General features: G+C 40.8%; 1 protein-coding gene across 1 annotated transcript; it reads left to right on the forward strand.

Annotated features, from left to right (window-relative positions):
• Window positions 1–11,487: 11,487 nt before the first annotated feature.
• Window positions 11,488–13,228, forward strand: mrps14 (mitochondrial ribosomal protein S14). The gene is made up of 3 exons (XM_076296029.1): window positions 11,488–11,567; window positions 12,220–12,384; window positions 12,499–13,228. Exons 1-3 carry the CDS (start codon window positions 11,499–11,501, stop codon window positions 12,679–12,681), a joined length of 417 nt encoding a protein of 138 aa, XP_076152144.1. The 5' UTR covers window positions 11,488–11,498; the 3' UTR covers window positions 12,682–13,228.
• Window positions 13,229–16,534: the final 3,306 nt, after the last annotated feature.

Genomic DNA, 16,534 nt, shown 5'->3' on the forward strand with positions numbered 1-16,534 from the left:
ACACACACACAGGCACATACACAGGCACACACACAAGCACAAGCACGCACACACACACACACACACACACACACATAAACATGTACACGCACACATGCACACAATTCAAGAATTTCTCAGAATTATGAACAGACAAGATGGGGGTGGGGTTGTATAAAATGTATTTTACATGTGAAATCTATGAACTAATCATGTTTTGGTACTTGTTGTCTATGATGATACTATGAGAATTGAGTGTGCATAATGCAAATCAGTGAGACAGTTAGAATCATATATGCCTTTCAGCGTGACTTATTTTTGTGGAAAAAATGTGCTGGACTGGGCGGTGGTCATATTTTGTACCGCTCTGCGGTACATCTAGTTATTTTTAAACTATTAAAGAAATTAAACAGGTGGCAAAGTCATAGTATGTAGGCTGAGACAAGATCATTCTGATATGAAATCCATAAAGAGATGTTCCGCACATATAACTCTGAAATATGCAAAGCAAGACAGTCTTTCTTTTCTAACATTATCAATAGAAGTTCAAATAACACTCGTATTCTATTTTCAACTGTTGATAAGTTAACAAATCCCCCCTCACAATTAGCGCCTGAACTTCTCTCAACTAATAAATGCAATGAGTTTTCATCTTTTTTTTAAAGGTAAAATTGACAAAATCAGACTCAACATATCTGTTCAATTACTAATTCAACAACCTGAACTTCCAGCAACAGAGGGAAACTTAACTTGATGTCAGAGTTCAGCTTGATAGACTACGAAACACAAAACGGTACAGAATCTCAGCTCTTCCACATGCGTCTTAGACACTCCAATGCCTACCAATTTCTTCAAAACGGTTTTTCACCTTATAGCGGCGGATGTCCTTCAAATTGTAAATGTATCACTGCTGTCTGGCACTTTTCCTAAGTCACTGAAAACATCTGTTGTAAAGCCACTTTTCAAGAAGAATAACCTGGATGCTTCCATGCTAAACAATTACAGGCCCATATCCAATCTACCTTTTATTGGCAAAATTATTGAAAAAGTAGTCTTTAATCAATTAACCACCTTCCTAACATCAAATGGGTATTTTGATTACTTTCAGTCTGGTTTTCGGGCAAATCACAGCGCTGAAACAGCTCTCATTAAAGTTTCCAATGACATACGCCTCAACACAGATTCAGGTAAAACATCAGTCCTAGTGCTACTGGACCTTAGTGCAGCATTTGACACTGTTGATCACAATATTTTACTACACAGACTAGAACACTGGGTTGGATTTACAGGCATAGTTATCAGCTGGCTAAAATCATATCTACAAGAAAGGAGCTTCTTTGTTGCCATTGGAAACTGTACCTTAACACCAATGTCCTTGACCTGTGGTGTTCCCCAGGGGTCGATCTTGGGGCCACTATTATTCAACCTCTATATGCTCCCACTTGGACAAATCATCCAAAATAATTTGATTTCATATCATAGCTATGCAGATGACACACAAATGTACTTAGCTCTGTCACCAAACAACTATGGTCCTCTTGAATCTATGTGTCAGTGTATAGAACAAATCAACACCTGGATGTCTCAGCAGAACAAAGAAAAAACTGAAGTAATTATATTTGGTAAAAAGGAGGAAAGACTTAGGGTTGCCACTCTCCTTGACACAAAAGGGTTGAAGGCAAAGGATACTGTTACAAATCTTGGTGTATTAATTGACAGTGATCTAAATTTCAACAGCCACATGAAAGCGATAACTAAATCAGTTTTTTACAACCTCAAAAATATTGCCAAACTCAGAGGGCTGATGTCAAAACATGACTTAGAAAGACTCATTCATGCATTTATCTCCAGCAGGGTTGATTACTGTAGTAAATGGAGCAGGACCTAAATACCTGTCAGACATGTTTCAGCTGTACACACCTTCTCGTCCTCTCAGGTCCCAGGTGAAAAACCTGTTAGTAAAACCTACTGTTAGAACTAAACATGGTGAAGCAGCTTTGATTCTTTGACTATATTGCCCTTCTATGCTTTTATTTGTTATTATTGTTTGGTTTTGTTTATGTAAAGCACATTGAATGACCTCTGTGTATGAAATGCGCTATATAAATAAACTTGACTTGACTTGACTTGACTGTGCCCAGGGGGACAGTAATCCATCACTGTATTAATACATAACCTCATTGTTATTGTATATTGTAGCCCCCAAATCAAATTCTGCTTAGGGCCCCCAAAAAGCTCAGGCCAGCACTGCAGAAGTCACACTAATTTTGCTCTGAAATGGTATCCTTCAGCAGTCAGCCACACTGCCAAGTGATGAGAGGCAATGACTGGGGTACATTTAGTCAACTTGAGTGCTGACCGCGAGAGAAGATCAGGGAAATGTTGCTTTGTCAAAATGCGGTTATTGTTTTGGTTCCAGCTGTGCTTGCATTACAGACCACTCTGTCTGAGCCATATACAGTATGTGGTGTTTCTTAGCTACTTTTGATCACACTGTGGAAATGCTCTGATCACAGGCTGGCTGGCATTCTTGTGGCCACTCCTGGACATTTCAAAGAGTTTGATTCGCTTTGCAGACATATGTGCAATAAGCACCCCCACCATTTTCTTTTTTCAGGAAATCTAATGGCACTCTCTTAGATGTTCTGACATTTACCTTGTCTCCTTCTTCCCATGGGGCATAGATTACAGTAAAGGTCACATGTTTTATGTCAACAAAACATTGACATTAACTTTAAAGCCTTAGTCAACATCACACTCTGTACTTTTTCAAAGCTTGTTTGAATGTTTAAAATGTGTGACACTCAGCTTTGAAAAAGCTAAAACACCCATAGCCACTGTCAAGATTAGCACAGTAACTGTTGTGGTGGGAACATTTTTGTCCAAACTGTTTATGGGGTCTGTAGCACCAACCAACGTAATAACTTCCCGCCAACGTAATAAACAACCAACGTCATCATGCAAAAATCTGCATGTTTAAACGTAATAATCCTGCCAATGTAATAATTTCCCACCAACACAATAAACCAACAATTATTACATTTGCAGGAAGTTATTACATTGATGGGAAGGTTAAAAGCGTTATTACATTAACTTCCCACCAATGTAATAAATTACTGATTTAGTGAAATGATATCTGTTTTATCAGTTGTAAGGGTATAGTTGTCAACAATCTCCTATACTAGGAGCCAAGCAAAGCTACATGGACAGGTCCCAGACTCTTAATGCAAAGTTGCTTTGACATTCATTGTGTTTTTGCCTTCTCTTACTGGAGACCATAGACACCATAGTTTAACACCTTTAGTGGGGGCCAAGCAGAATGCTGCATAGGCATTCATTGTCTTTCTACCTTTAGTCATTTTCATCACCTTTTTACTGGGAGTCAAGCAGCTGTGGATGCACTCATTGTGTTTTCCACCTTCTCTTACTGGGTCAAGCAATAAAGCTGCAGTGTTTCTACCCTTCTGACTTATGTTTTGTTGCAATGACATTCAATGTTTTTTTTTTTCTTGAGGTCATTCTTGGAGGTGACAGACATTTTCTAATAAAACTTTAAAGCAGCACTAAAGAAGATTTGCTCTCGGGGTCCCCCTAAAGTTGATAAGCGCAAAAATAAACTAGATCTACCGCATAACTGTACAAAATATGACCACAGCTCAGTTCTGCACATTCTGTGTTCACTCGTGAGTGTGTGTGTGCACGCGTGTTCATGAATGTGTTTGTGTGCCAGTTAAAGTATGTGTGTGTGTGTGTGTGTGTGTGTGTGTGTGTGTATGTGTGTGTGTGTGTGTGGGGGGGGGGGGGGGGTGAACACTTATTCAGGAATGTTTGACAGATGACCAATATTTGGAAGGACGTTCTCATATCATGTGTCGCCATTTCTTCAAGCAGTATCAGTGATAAACATGCCAGAGCTAGTGAGCGGAGATGAGCGGTGCGAATATCTCACTCCTCGCTCAGGTGGCTGTTCACTCAGCCACTCCTCCGCGTCTGGCCGCTCCGCTCAATTTCGCTCCCCGCTCCACTTCAAAATCCTCCCGCTCCAGTGAAATTGCTCCACGCTCGCTCCAATTTAAAAGATGGAGAAATAATCTACAAGCCGAATGGCACCTTAGAAAGCTTAAATCCCAAATAACTAAGAACAATGGCAATTTCACTCACAGAACATTTATTTTAAAAGATAATGCAACACCGATAGTCAGTCTGTCTAGCTTTGCTTGCTGCAAACTTCCTGCAAACTTCCTGGTTTATTATGTTGGTGGGAGTTGGCAGGATTATTACGTTGGTGGGTGGAACTGGACAAAACATTTTGCTAATTTTTAAACCATTCAACACCATGCATGCAAGGACCAGTGGGGCACAGATGAGGAAGTTGTCAGTACATTAACTTGTTTAAAGTGACACTGTTTCCATGAAACTTCTGAAGATCATAGAAGATGAGCTCTCATTTAAAGTCAAACTTTGTCATGCTCCTCTGAGGTCAGATAAATGTTACATATTACTCAACTGATTTCTGCTGTGCTGTGCTGTGCCCCATGTCAATAAATTGGCAAATTGGGTATTATTGCCTATTCTTATTTGCCACAATGAGAACAGTACAGTGCAGCACAAAAGCCGTAATTCAAATTAGTGTCATTAGTGTGATAGAACAACTATTTTAAGTGAAGAAAAATAAATATTAATACAAATATTCCTTTTTAATGTACATGAATCCAAATGTACCTTAATATATTGTTTTTTGGGTCTTGTTCTTCATTTCTGAGGAGAGATTACATGCATGATTTATTTGATTGACAATAAAGTCTCGTCTGCTGATTAAGATATTCATTTTCCGATGACGTAGACAATGACAGCTGTCATGAAAGAGAACATGGAGGAAATGTCCCTTACATACTGTGCTTTTTGTAGGAATATCATAGTATGGGTAAAGGGAGTAGATGGAACTTTGAGACTTCCTGTTAACCTTGGTGGTCTCATTCTAAGTGAAATCACAGATGGTGCTCTGAACATTTTCTGAAGCTTAATGTTCCCGTTATCATTTTGCTTGGCATTTTGGATTATGCTGGCCTCAAATGTCCTTGCCCTGTTTTGATGGGTTTAACAGCCCCCCCCCCCCCCCCCATGCAACAACATGCAAGTCTCGAGTAAGGCTGTATACATGGGGTAACACATCTTAAATGTTTTTAGCTCTAACTGAGACAGTTTCATTGACCCATGGACACAATGAGGTAGGGACAAATCCACCAGGGCTCTTTTGTTGAGGAATGTGAGAGACCTCCAATTAGGGGCACATTTGACTGACATGCTCTCTCAGGAGCAATGCCACAAATTCCAAAGGGCAGCAGGGTTGCGACCTCATGTCAGGCAGGATCAACTCCAGCTTACCTACAATCACATTGTCTAGAGAGACTGACACACAACTCACAACTCAAATGCATCATCAAATCACCCTGCAAAAATGCTTCAATTAGTACCGAATTGTATGTTGTTGTCAGTGTTTAGTCTGAATACTGAGGGACTCAGTGCCTGCCCTGCTGAACTGTTTGTGTATTGTCTGTCATGTTGTGTTGTTTTGATGCCATGTGCTTTTGTTGTGGCCTGAACCCTGCCTCCACACCAATAGTCCGCTCATTGCCTGAATTAATGTCTCCTATCCCTTGTTTGCTCTCGCCCAATGATCTGTCTCTTTTGTCTAGATCCCCTAGTATTTAAGTTCAATTTATTTGATGCTCTTCGTCAGATTGTGCCAGAATTTTGGCCTCTGTTTAGTGAAAACTATGCCTGTGTTCTTGGAATACTTTTTTTTCTGGCCACGTTTTTGGATACTCTGCCTTTATTTAAAAAGTTTGCCTGGATCTTTTGTGCTTTGCCGTTTTTGGAACTTTTGCATTTGACCCTTTCCTTTGGATGGTACTGTATTTTTGGTGTTTTGTTTCATCTTTTGACTGCTTGAGAACTTTAAAATAAAAGCTGAACTACAGAATGTATCTGGTCTGCATTTGGGTCTTTGCCTGCAAGCCTTAACAGTTCTTATAATTTGACATATTGAAATATGCCTATTTTTAAAGTTTGTGTTGTGCTTGGATGCATTCTAGTCTAGTCCCATTGAATAAGGACAGTGTTCTATTATAAGTCAGAAAATCCATGTAACACATAAACTACTAATTTAGGGAAGTAATGTGGTGAACTCGTATCCATGAATGGGGATGTTATGAAGTAATTCACCTCTTTTAATCTTTTTTGACCTTTTCCTGTCATTTAGCTGTCTTTCAGGATTGTTTATGCTGAAATGATTAAATGGTTGTGTGGAAAGCCAGCAGCGATGTCACTAGCTCTGGTTGTGCATCAACTTGCATTTCAAGTGCAGACCAAGGGAGGAGCCACCAAGGTCCCAATTATGGTTTATGGCTTGGACTTGGTACCTCGGGGCTTCCCTAACAAGTGTTTCCCCATTAAATAATGAATGACAAGAGCTTGGTATCTTGCAGCTTTCCATAATGTTGCTGAATTAGGATATACATGCAAATGGGCCTGGGCCTTCACCATTTGGATAAACTGCATTGTAATAACTTTAGGAGCTACAATCTGTCCTCTGCAACAGCAAAGCCATCAAAGCCAAAAGAACTTTAATTAAGGTACCTGTGCAAGGTGGCTGTGCAATAGGTTATTAACGTCTCGTCCTATTTTTGTATCCTACCCTGTGCATTGCATTGGATGGCGTTTTCCGTGTCTTTCTTGTGTCTGCCTGTTTTAAAGAGACTCTTTCACATGCACCATAAGCATTCCTACTAAGCATTCTACTCCTTTTTAAACAGAGGATCATTACTGACTCCTGTTCAGGGTGAGTCTACTGGCAATGAATATCCCCTGTGAAATTCCTGTCCCGGTGTGCTAATTCTGTGGTGCACAGCGCAATGATGTCAGCATGTGCCACCCACATGTGCAGCTTGTGAACAGCATGCAAGGACACTGTAATTTCTAGTGGTTTGACCTCAGATTGCACAGCATCAGTGGTATGTTTGTGTATCCATCTGTCTCTAAGGCAACAAAGACTACTGCAGGATGCACAGAGGCATAACTGCTGTGTTGCACATGCATCATAGTCATTATTACCTCCTCCAAGGAAGTTATGTTTTCTGTGTTGTCTTTCTGTCTATTAGTCTGTATGTCTGTCTGTCTGTTAATCTGTAAGCAAATTAACCACTAGTCTGATTTTCATGAAACTTGTTGGAAAGGTCTATGGGCCAAGGGAGAAACCATCTCATTTTGTGGCGGATTGAGTCATGGGGTTGATCCATAAATAGATTTTCACCCTCACTTTGATGGCAAGATATGGCATTTGGACTTGGCAGAAGTTGGCACTCTCAAAGTGCCCCTCTAATCGTTGTTATGTTATTTTAAGATGTAAAGGACTCCATGTGATATGCCTTTAAGCCATTTAAAGCAGTCAAAAGAGACCTTGATATATCACCAAAAATTAAGAAATCTCCAGCTCTTTAAAAGCATTGTTTAGTTAATTTTAGATGTTGGAGGTGTGGATAATATCTTGGGAGTCCTTGTCGTAATGTTTACCACAACTACTCCCTTGCATGCATGTCAGATGCACTGCTTTTGGTTTTATAGTCAAGCAATAACAAAGACCGATGCTTCTGATTTAACTGTAAGGAACAGGAAAGGTGATTGCTTGACGTTTAGGATGGTTGGGTCCATGCTCAAGACTAAGAGGGGAGTATCGGGGCCATTGTCAATTTCACCATGAACACTCCCTTAGATGAATTTGATGGATTATTGTACTCTTCCCACACAATATCAAACTATAAACGAAAATGAGTGCTTCTCTAATATAAAGTGGCAACGCAATGAATTTCCCACCGTCTCAAAGATGATGTGTTAACCTCATAGCTGAAAAAAGTTTGCAAAATCAATGTATACCTCACCTAATAGTTGGGAAATTACGGTACATCTCATCTCTTGCCTAATCCATCAACTCTGACTTTGAACATAGACTATGAAATGAGACATACAGGTTATGAAAATGGCAGAAGATTCTAAGTATGAAAATGGAAGAAGATTTCTTTCTGAACGAAACGAGATACTGAATGAGGCCCTCATTAAGGCCAATGGTGTACCGGCCAATAGATTAGAGCTGCTTTGAGCTTTTTAATCCTCCATGCACCCCCCCCCCCCCGCCTTTGGTGCTTCCCTACCTTCTAGCTGCAGTGTATATCATTAGCAATAAGTAGATGCAGCATATTGGGTCTTGAAATATCCACAATAATCCATAGAAATGGAATATTCATGTTGTTTTATCCAATATACTGTAAGTTGTGTAGATGTATAGTCCATGTTTTACACATCCATTGAACCAAAAACAAAAATGCAAAAATAAAGACTTTTGTGTAATTATTCCATATTTTGTGTAGTCCTTCTATATCAGAACCCCTGATATGCAATCAAAATACCAATAATAACATTTCAGTGTTACCTTTCATTTGAGACCATGATTATGCTTCTACACCAAGGGGTTCATATACTTCTGTAAGCCTTTTATTGTCAGTATGCATTTTGGGTAACTACAGTCCTATAGGCCAGGGAGTATCCATAGGGCATTTTGCCAAACGCATGGACATACCTTTACAAATAACTGTGTAATCTACTCATCTTTTCTTCTATTGATCTACTTTTACACACAGCTTCACAAGACCTGCTGCTAGGGCTCAGTTGTGTTTCTTGAGTGACTCAAGTGACTTAGAGGGCTGAAATGTGGTCAGTTCAAAGATGTTTGTAACCCGGTAGAGAAAAAACAATATTCTAGCCTCTGTAACTCTGTGCCAGTGCAACACACATTAATTCTGAATCTAGAAAGAAACTACATGGTCTTAGCTCCATGCTAAGAGGTCAAGCATTTGATGGTAGGCCAAAATAGGTGGGAACAGTGCTCTTTGAAGTAGGCACATTGCAATGTCGGGAGGGGGGGGGGCCTAGAAATGGCCCATCCCTTGATCATGTTAAAAGTAGAATAGATCTCTGTTCTGTGTGCTTGTTTGCAGGCAGAAAACAACTGAGTTGATTCGTGGTAAAAATCCACTCCTGTAATTTGGCCCTGGTTGCTCGCAGGTTATCAATTTGCTGGGTATTACAAAAGGGGGGAAAGAAGATTTTCTAAATAAAGTATGTGCCCTTTAGTTCACGAAAAAGAACACACTTAATAGTGTGTTGATTAGTTGGTCAATTCAGTAGAGGAGACTAAGTGTAGACCTATCTGGCAAAATCTTCTTTGACTTTGCACTGGTGGTTTAAAGTGGTACTGTACAATTAACCATATGTTAGTATTTATCCAAAAGGGCATCTTCAAGTGTCTGGTAACAATGATGGTGGCCTGGGAAAACCTGCAGGAAATAGTTTGCATTGTTCTATGCAAACTCCTGAGGGATTCTAAACCAGAGAATGGCAGAAGGCCCCTCTGTTCCATAATGCCTTGAAATCTCCTGATGGTTTTGTCAGGAAAATGATCCTCATTTGCTTCAGAACAATGTGCAAAGTTGCATAACTGTACAGCCCACAAAGCCAATCTTAATCCAATATGACATTACAAACAAAAACATTTTTTTCTAGTGTTCTTCTGTTCTGTTCAGTTCTGTTGTTACACTGTTAAAACAAGATACTCCTTTGTGTTATTTTGGATGCCGCCCCCCCCCCCCCCCCACAACCTCTATCTAAGGCTAAGCATTCACAATCTCACAAACACTACACACATTCTCTCTTGCATATACCTCCCTCACTCTCTCCCCCCTTCATCTTCATCACACTTGCTTCTACAATGACCGCTGCAGCGCTAACACAGCGGAGTAGAAGCGTTTGGTCCCTCAAAGTGTCACTCACTTTGACATGATGCACCGCTACCACAATTTTCAGATGCACACCAAATTTCATGAAATTTCATCCAGGGGACATGGCAACTGACATATTTCACTCTCAATCTCAAGACCATGTGCCAATAGTATATGATGCTGGATCACTGCCACAGTCTTTAGTCACTATATTTTGTGCAACTTCATCCAGGTGCTGCAACTGACACATTTCAACACTTGGCTATGCACACAAACACACTGGCAGTGCACACAGGTTCTCAGACACAAAAGCACATTGGAACGAACACACACACACACACACACACACACACACACACACACACACACACACACTACTTGTGCAATGCGGATACAGACACACATTTTGGTTTCACCAAAGAATGCAGTGATGTAAGGTAGGCTAGTGCAAGTTTTGGACCTTGAAGAGAAAATTAGGATGAATATCACATGCTTTTTATTAACACATTTTTACATTTGTAAAATGTACATGTATACCTAGGCAAAACTTTGAGTTCCACGAATCACTAAACTACCAATGGAAGAGCACAGACTTCCGATTTAAAAGGAGTTTAGAGTAGGGGGATGGAGAGAAGTTAAGAATAGTGTCAATACTACAAACCAGTCTTTGTCTGCAAGAGAATTTAATGATGAAACTGTGCAGTAGTCTCAAACAGGTGACTCCATTTTAAGAGTTACTTCCTGAACTTTATGTTACATTACTACATGGGGAGATATAGGGTGACCAGAGGGCACTGAGGAGTCACGCATGGCTGGCCGTGATTTGTAGAAATGCACGTGCTGTGTAAATCCTAAGTCCTGAGGAGGCATACACTGTATAGCTTGAGAGACTCTGCTGAGTGAGTGAAACACATGTCCACAAACTCAAACATCATGTCCTGTATTTATTTTTCATTGCTGTGTGCTTGCTTTATGCCTTATTGTGTGGGCCTGTGTAATATGTTTTCCATGTGTTCATTTCACACAGACACCTCTCCCTTTCAACACTTGTCTCCTTATGGACCCCACTTCACGAGTCTGTGATGGGTATTTCTAAAGTATTTCTGTAAAGCAATTTGTTAACTTGTGTTAATTTAGCAGTACAATTTAAATACTTTATGTGTGCTGGTTTTTCATCTGTGTTCCTTATCACTTAACAACAACATACAATCTAGGCAAACTATTCACCAGCTTCTAATATTTCAGGATCAATCTATTCTATAAATTGAATTGTTTCTGTTTCAAATGAGATAGACAGACCAAATGCTTGTTTACACTGCCACCATTTGGTTCCTCAGTGTGCACCGTTCTGCAGTGTGATTTAGTTTTCTTGCAAGAAATGGACAGGCTACACAATACATGTAGATTACAAATTAATGACTGAAAATATTCAATTATTTGTCTTTACAGTTTCCCTCCATAGTCTGCTGCCCCAAATAATAGAGGAGAACATACACTGTAGTATCACAACATAACGAATATACAGTGTAAAGACTCACGAAGAGTAAAATACTCAAAAAGAAATGCACATTAAAACCAGACTGAATACAATCAACACGCAGTGTCCACATCAGACCATTAGAGGGCGATAAAGCGCAATAGGCAATTCAGCTCCTTTGCCCTGAACTCCAGAAGAAGAAGGGGATAAACATGGCTGCCTACAAGGTTGTCTGTTCGGGTGTCGGGCTACTGCAATCATCCCTGAATTTATCTAAGCAGGTGAACTAATCTAAAATCTTTTTCACTATGTGAATGGTCTTGATTTTCTGCTAATTCATTCCAATAGTTGTTATTAATAGAGATACCATACACGTCATATTTCTGACTGGATACATTGGCAGCCAGGTAGCATAAACGTTAGCCTACTTACTTGCTAGTGTGGTAAGTGGACTGACTAACGTTAATGTAGATGCGATAGATTTTCTTAATTTTTGACGAACTAATTCAAATACACGATATTGTCTTCTGCCAGCCATTATGTGTTGTGTGTGCTAATAGAGATGGCGAGCCATAGCCTTTCCAGTCCTCAGACTTGAATATCATAGAAACCTGTAGATTAGTGAAAATAGTGAGATGCAAACTTCTCCACGAATACAATGTTTGTTTTTTCTATCCCTTTCCCTGATGAAGAAATGCTTGTAAAGCATAAAGTGTTGATAAAAATGCATGTCTTTGTTTATCTCCTTTCTGTCGGTGGATGCAAACCTCTGCACTTAAATGTGTGTTAGGATATTTCTAACAGAATGAGGGGGAAGTCAGACATACTAATTTTAGAAGAGCAAGATCAGTAGTTTGGAAGATGTTTGAATCAGTCAAGCCACTTGCTCAATTTACTCACCATCATTTTATTTTTCCTGTCACTGACCTACAGGCCTTCAGGTGTTCATGGGGTGTGGTAGAACAGGTCAGGGGCTACTATGTAGACTGGCGGATGGTCCGAGATGTGAAGAGGAGACAGATGGCCTTTGAATATGCAGACACAAGACTTCGCATCAACGCACTAAGGAAGAACACAGTTCTGCCTAAGGAACTTCAGGTATATATCTTGCACAATATGTAATCACAAGGAAGTGAGATGATTTTGTGCAACAGTGAAGTATGTTCTGTGCGTGACCTGATTATGTCTCCTTTTTACCATTATGCCTAACAGGAAGTTGCAGATAAAGAAATTGCTGCTTTACCTCGGGATAGCTGCCCGGTGCGCATTCGTAATAGGTGTGTGCTGACATCTAGGCCACGTGGGGTGAAGCGGCGATGGCGTGTCAGTCGCATTGTATTTCGGGACCTGGCCGACCATAACCAGATGTCGGGGATCCAGAGAGCCATGTGGTGATGGCAGACTAAACTGCAGACTCGTTGCATACCTCAACCTTCACCATCCAGCAACCCATCACATGAGGCAGTGGTAGTTTCCCTCTTAAGAACTGACCAACATGGATTTCTCCTTCATATTTGATGATGGCCTGTATGTAAAGAGTTGTGTGACGTCATCTTGACATGTCATGATTGAAGATGTACATAGAACTTCTTATATTATTATTCTCTACTTGTCATTGATGAATAAAGCAATGAATAAGTTAAATTGACCTGTTATATTCATGTCTTTAGTCTTGGATCAGCTGTTTGTATCCTTAACATCAGCAATAAGTAATGACCCATAAATGATTAGATAAGCCCTTAATCATAACAAAGCATTTATTTTGAAAGTCATGACATGTGCCACTTAGCTGCTCTGGTGAATATTGATCAACGTTGTGGGAAACTGCTTTACAGACCATATTCAGTGGAAAATGATTCAGAAAGTAATAAGGTGGCAGAGCTAGGCTAGTACCATGAAGCATGTCATCAACTGTAAGTAAATACACTGCCTATTTTCCTAATTTGACTGCCTTCTCTGAAGCTTATTTTGCAATTGTTTAATCAAGCATTACGGCTCCCACACACAGCTGCGTGCTTCGCGTTGCTGGAGACGCATCCCATTCACTTTACATGGGCTCACGTGATCCGTTGCCGAACTGAATTGTGGGTCCGTCGCGTCGCGTTTCTCCCGCCGCTCGCGTTGAGGAGTTCAGCTGTTGCTGCACCGACAGACGGCACCGGCCAATCAAGCCAATCTACGGACGGCACCAACCAATCACATTACGGTTTTACTTCAAGTCATTTGCATAGCTACCGTCGGGAACACCCACTGGCATGCGTTGACGGAACGCAGCTGTGTATGGGAGCCGTTACTTGCATGTAACATTTACAGTTTTTCACAACTGGCTCAATTTTTTTGGAACCTTCCACCTTTTTCTGAAAACATTACACAAAACCACATTCTCAAGTTGCATTGACAAACCCTCTGACACTTTTTGCCAAACTGAACAATCACCTCAAAACAGTTTTACCTGAGCTCAAAATCGAACAATGCCTTCAGCCCACAGTGTTTCCCATACATTGATTTATTTGTGGCGGCCTACCACAATATCAACATTGACCACCACACAATGATTTTCCATGTTGTAGTATATAAATTGGATTGAATTCTTTCATTGTATAGCTATGTGCACCTTTGCGCAGCCTCTCCTTGTCTCTCTGTCTCTCAATGGACTACATACACGTTTAAACATTAACAATCCTGCAAGACATAGAAGACGACTGGCTAAATTGTGCTTAAATCTGGTTAGCATCATAACCCCGCTGTGCTAATTTGTTAAAAAGTTAATTCTGCAAACCTACCACCACAAATAGAATTCAATTCTGTGGGAAACACTGAGCTCATTTATAAAGGAGCACTACTGAGCAGTCATTACACACCTGGTTGTGAGTTTGGCAGCGAATTTTGCAGACAGATAGCCTAGCAGACAAACATTTCAGTACTGTAAATGAGAAGAACATACAGTCTACAGCCTACAATGTAGCCTACTCTAAATGCCTCACTGATAGTTTCTGTCCATTGTTGATATGAACCTGCACTGTTCTAACCTGGTAAACAAAACTAGCCAGGCCAGAGGGGTATTTCACAAAACCTACATAAGGGATTACACTGGGATTTTTAGGTTATCATGGATGAATTTAGCCTTGACTTGGTTTCACAAAAGAGATGGCACATAAGTTACCATGGGGATTTATTCTCTGCACCTAGCCTGGTCCCGACCAGGCAACAGCCAAGCTAATAATTCTAATGGTCTTATTGGTTCTGCTAGCTGTCATTCACATCAGACCTCCGTGCTAATTTTTAAGGAGCTTTATTCCATTTATAAACTATTTGCTAAATGTATTTGCTCGCAAAACAAAACAGATTGTCTGCGTACTACCATATTTTAATTGCGATAGCCTTATAATTATTAACATAGGCCCAGTCAGGCTACTGTTTATTTTATACTGCTTATTTTATTGATAGACGTTTGATGAATAGCCTAGGGCCGACTGTACTTGCTTGGGAGTGGAGGGGCAAGTTTCCGAAGGTATTTTCAACTATAATATTAAGGTATATTAGGTATATCATACTATGTGCATATTTGCAGTGGCAAGCTCTTTCTAATGACGTTGCGTGCCGAGACAAGGCACTCACACGTGGGTGCATACGTAAATTTGCCTACTCCTGCTGTTTTACAGAAATAGCCATGATTCCCCATTCCAAAAAGGACAGCTTTACTTCAGTGTTAGTCTATATCAAAAGCGGTTGTTCACTTTGTGTGAATGACGCTATTTTCCGCGTTTTTTTTTTTATTCCAACAGTGGGCACTTCGGAGCAGAAACGAGAACGCGCACACATCCTGCATTTTACTTAACACCTGGCTTAACATAGTCGCTCCTACTCATCCTGGATTGGCATTAGTGAAACGAGTTGAACTAGGACAGGGGTCGGCAACCCGCGGCTCTTTGATCTCTCTGATGCAGCTCAGCATTTGAAATTAATTAATCACTTGACTCCGTAACCGTAGCTGCACAATATTGTTACATTTTCGGTTTGTTGCCATGTCAGTATCAAACAAAACCACCGATTTCCCTCCATTTCAGTCAACAAGAACACTTTGTTGATGTGTGCGCTTGCTGTAGGCTAGATAAGGAAAATGTCAAAAAGGAAACGTCAGCGACCACAGCTTGCGAGCGCGAACACAAGGCTGAAATGGAAAAGTTTCCATCCGAAGACTGATTCTGAAAACGTGAAATTAACTGCCCGTTATATAGGCCTATCGCACACTGCAACGAGTTAGTAGGCTTGCTGTGTTAACCCTGTGCGGTTCCACTTGCATGTGAGAAATCTTACTCACATATGAAAAATATAAAGACAAACCTGCGCTCACGTTTAAGGGCAATTCCGCGCAAAACGGTCACATCCATAACGCCAACACAATGCCATGGTATTTAGTTGGCGTTATGGATATGACAGTTTTGCGTGGAGTTGCCCTTAAATGCTGACAGCCTCAATTCTTGCATGAAACTTCACCCCACTGAATATGAGCCATCCAGACTCCAAGGCCATCACCAAATTTCTGGTAGGCCTAATGTTCAATTTCGCCAATGACATGTCAACGAAAATTGAGTGTTGTATTGTTAACTATGTTACTTTGCATACCAAGGGACACTGGAAAAATAGGGGTGGGTGTTTAGCCTACATATTAGTCTCTCTGACCTGCAGCCTTCCACAACATGACCTGAAGATGAGCACGCAGTATGTGCAGCATCAGGTTGGCATCTGTTGGAGCTTAGGAGGCTTTTTGCTGCGACTGTAAATCTGGTAGTGAGTGTTGTTCATCGACTTGGCCTTCTTCTGCCCATACAGTGCAACAAAGAACTCGGTCCCTTTTAGGTCACTATGAGTGGCATCAGGTTCCCCAAGCACTGTATTGAGACCAGGAATGGGCCCCATATTCAGCTGGGCAGACTACTATGACCTCTACATTTCAAGTCCAAATGGAACCAAGAGCACACATGCCATGGTGGAAGGCTGCAGGTCAGAGAGAGCCTCCTGCAGAGGCCAGAGACATCACACAGTTTGGGTGGGAGGTTGCTAGTGAAGGGGCTGTCATGCCCGCTCTTGCCATTCAGGCAGTGGCTCCAGTAAATTTGCTTGATGTCACCAGCTGTAGCTGCAGCACATTGAAAGCCTGCAGCAAAGGAAACTGCAGCTGCCATGCTGCAAGTCTCAGTTGCACTGACTATTGCAAGTGTGAAGGGGGTGAGGTCCGCTGCTGCAA

The sequence above is a fragment of the Alosa pseudoharengus genome, unplaced genomic scaffold (genome assembly GCF_046254945.1).
Source record: "Alosa pseudoharengus isolate Yale_2024_CS ecotype anadromous, Long Island Sound unplaced genomic scaffold, YU_APseudo_1.1 YU_APseudo_1.1_scf_2, whole genome shotgun sequence".
NCBI lineage: Eukaryota > Metazoa > Chordata > Actinopteri > Clupeiformes > Clupeidae > Alosa > Alosa pseudoharengus.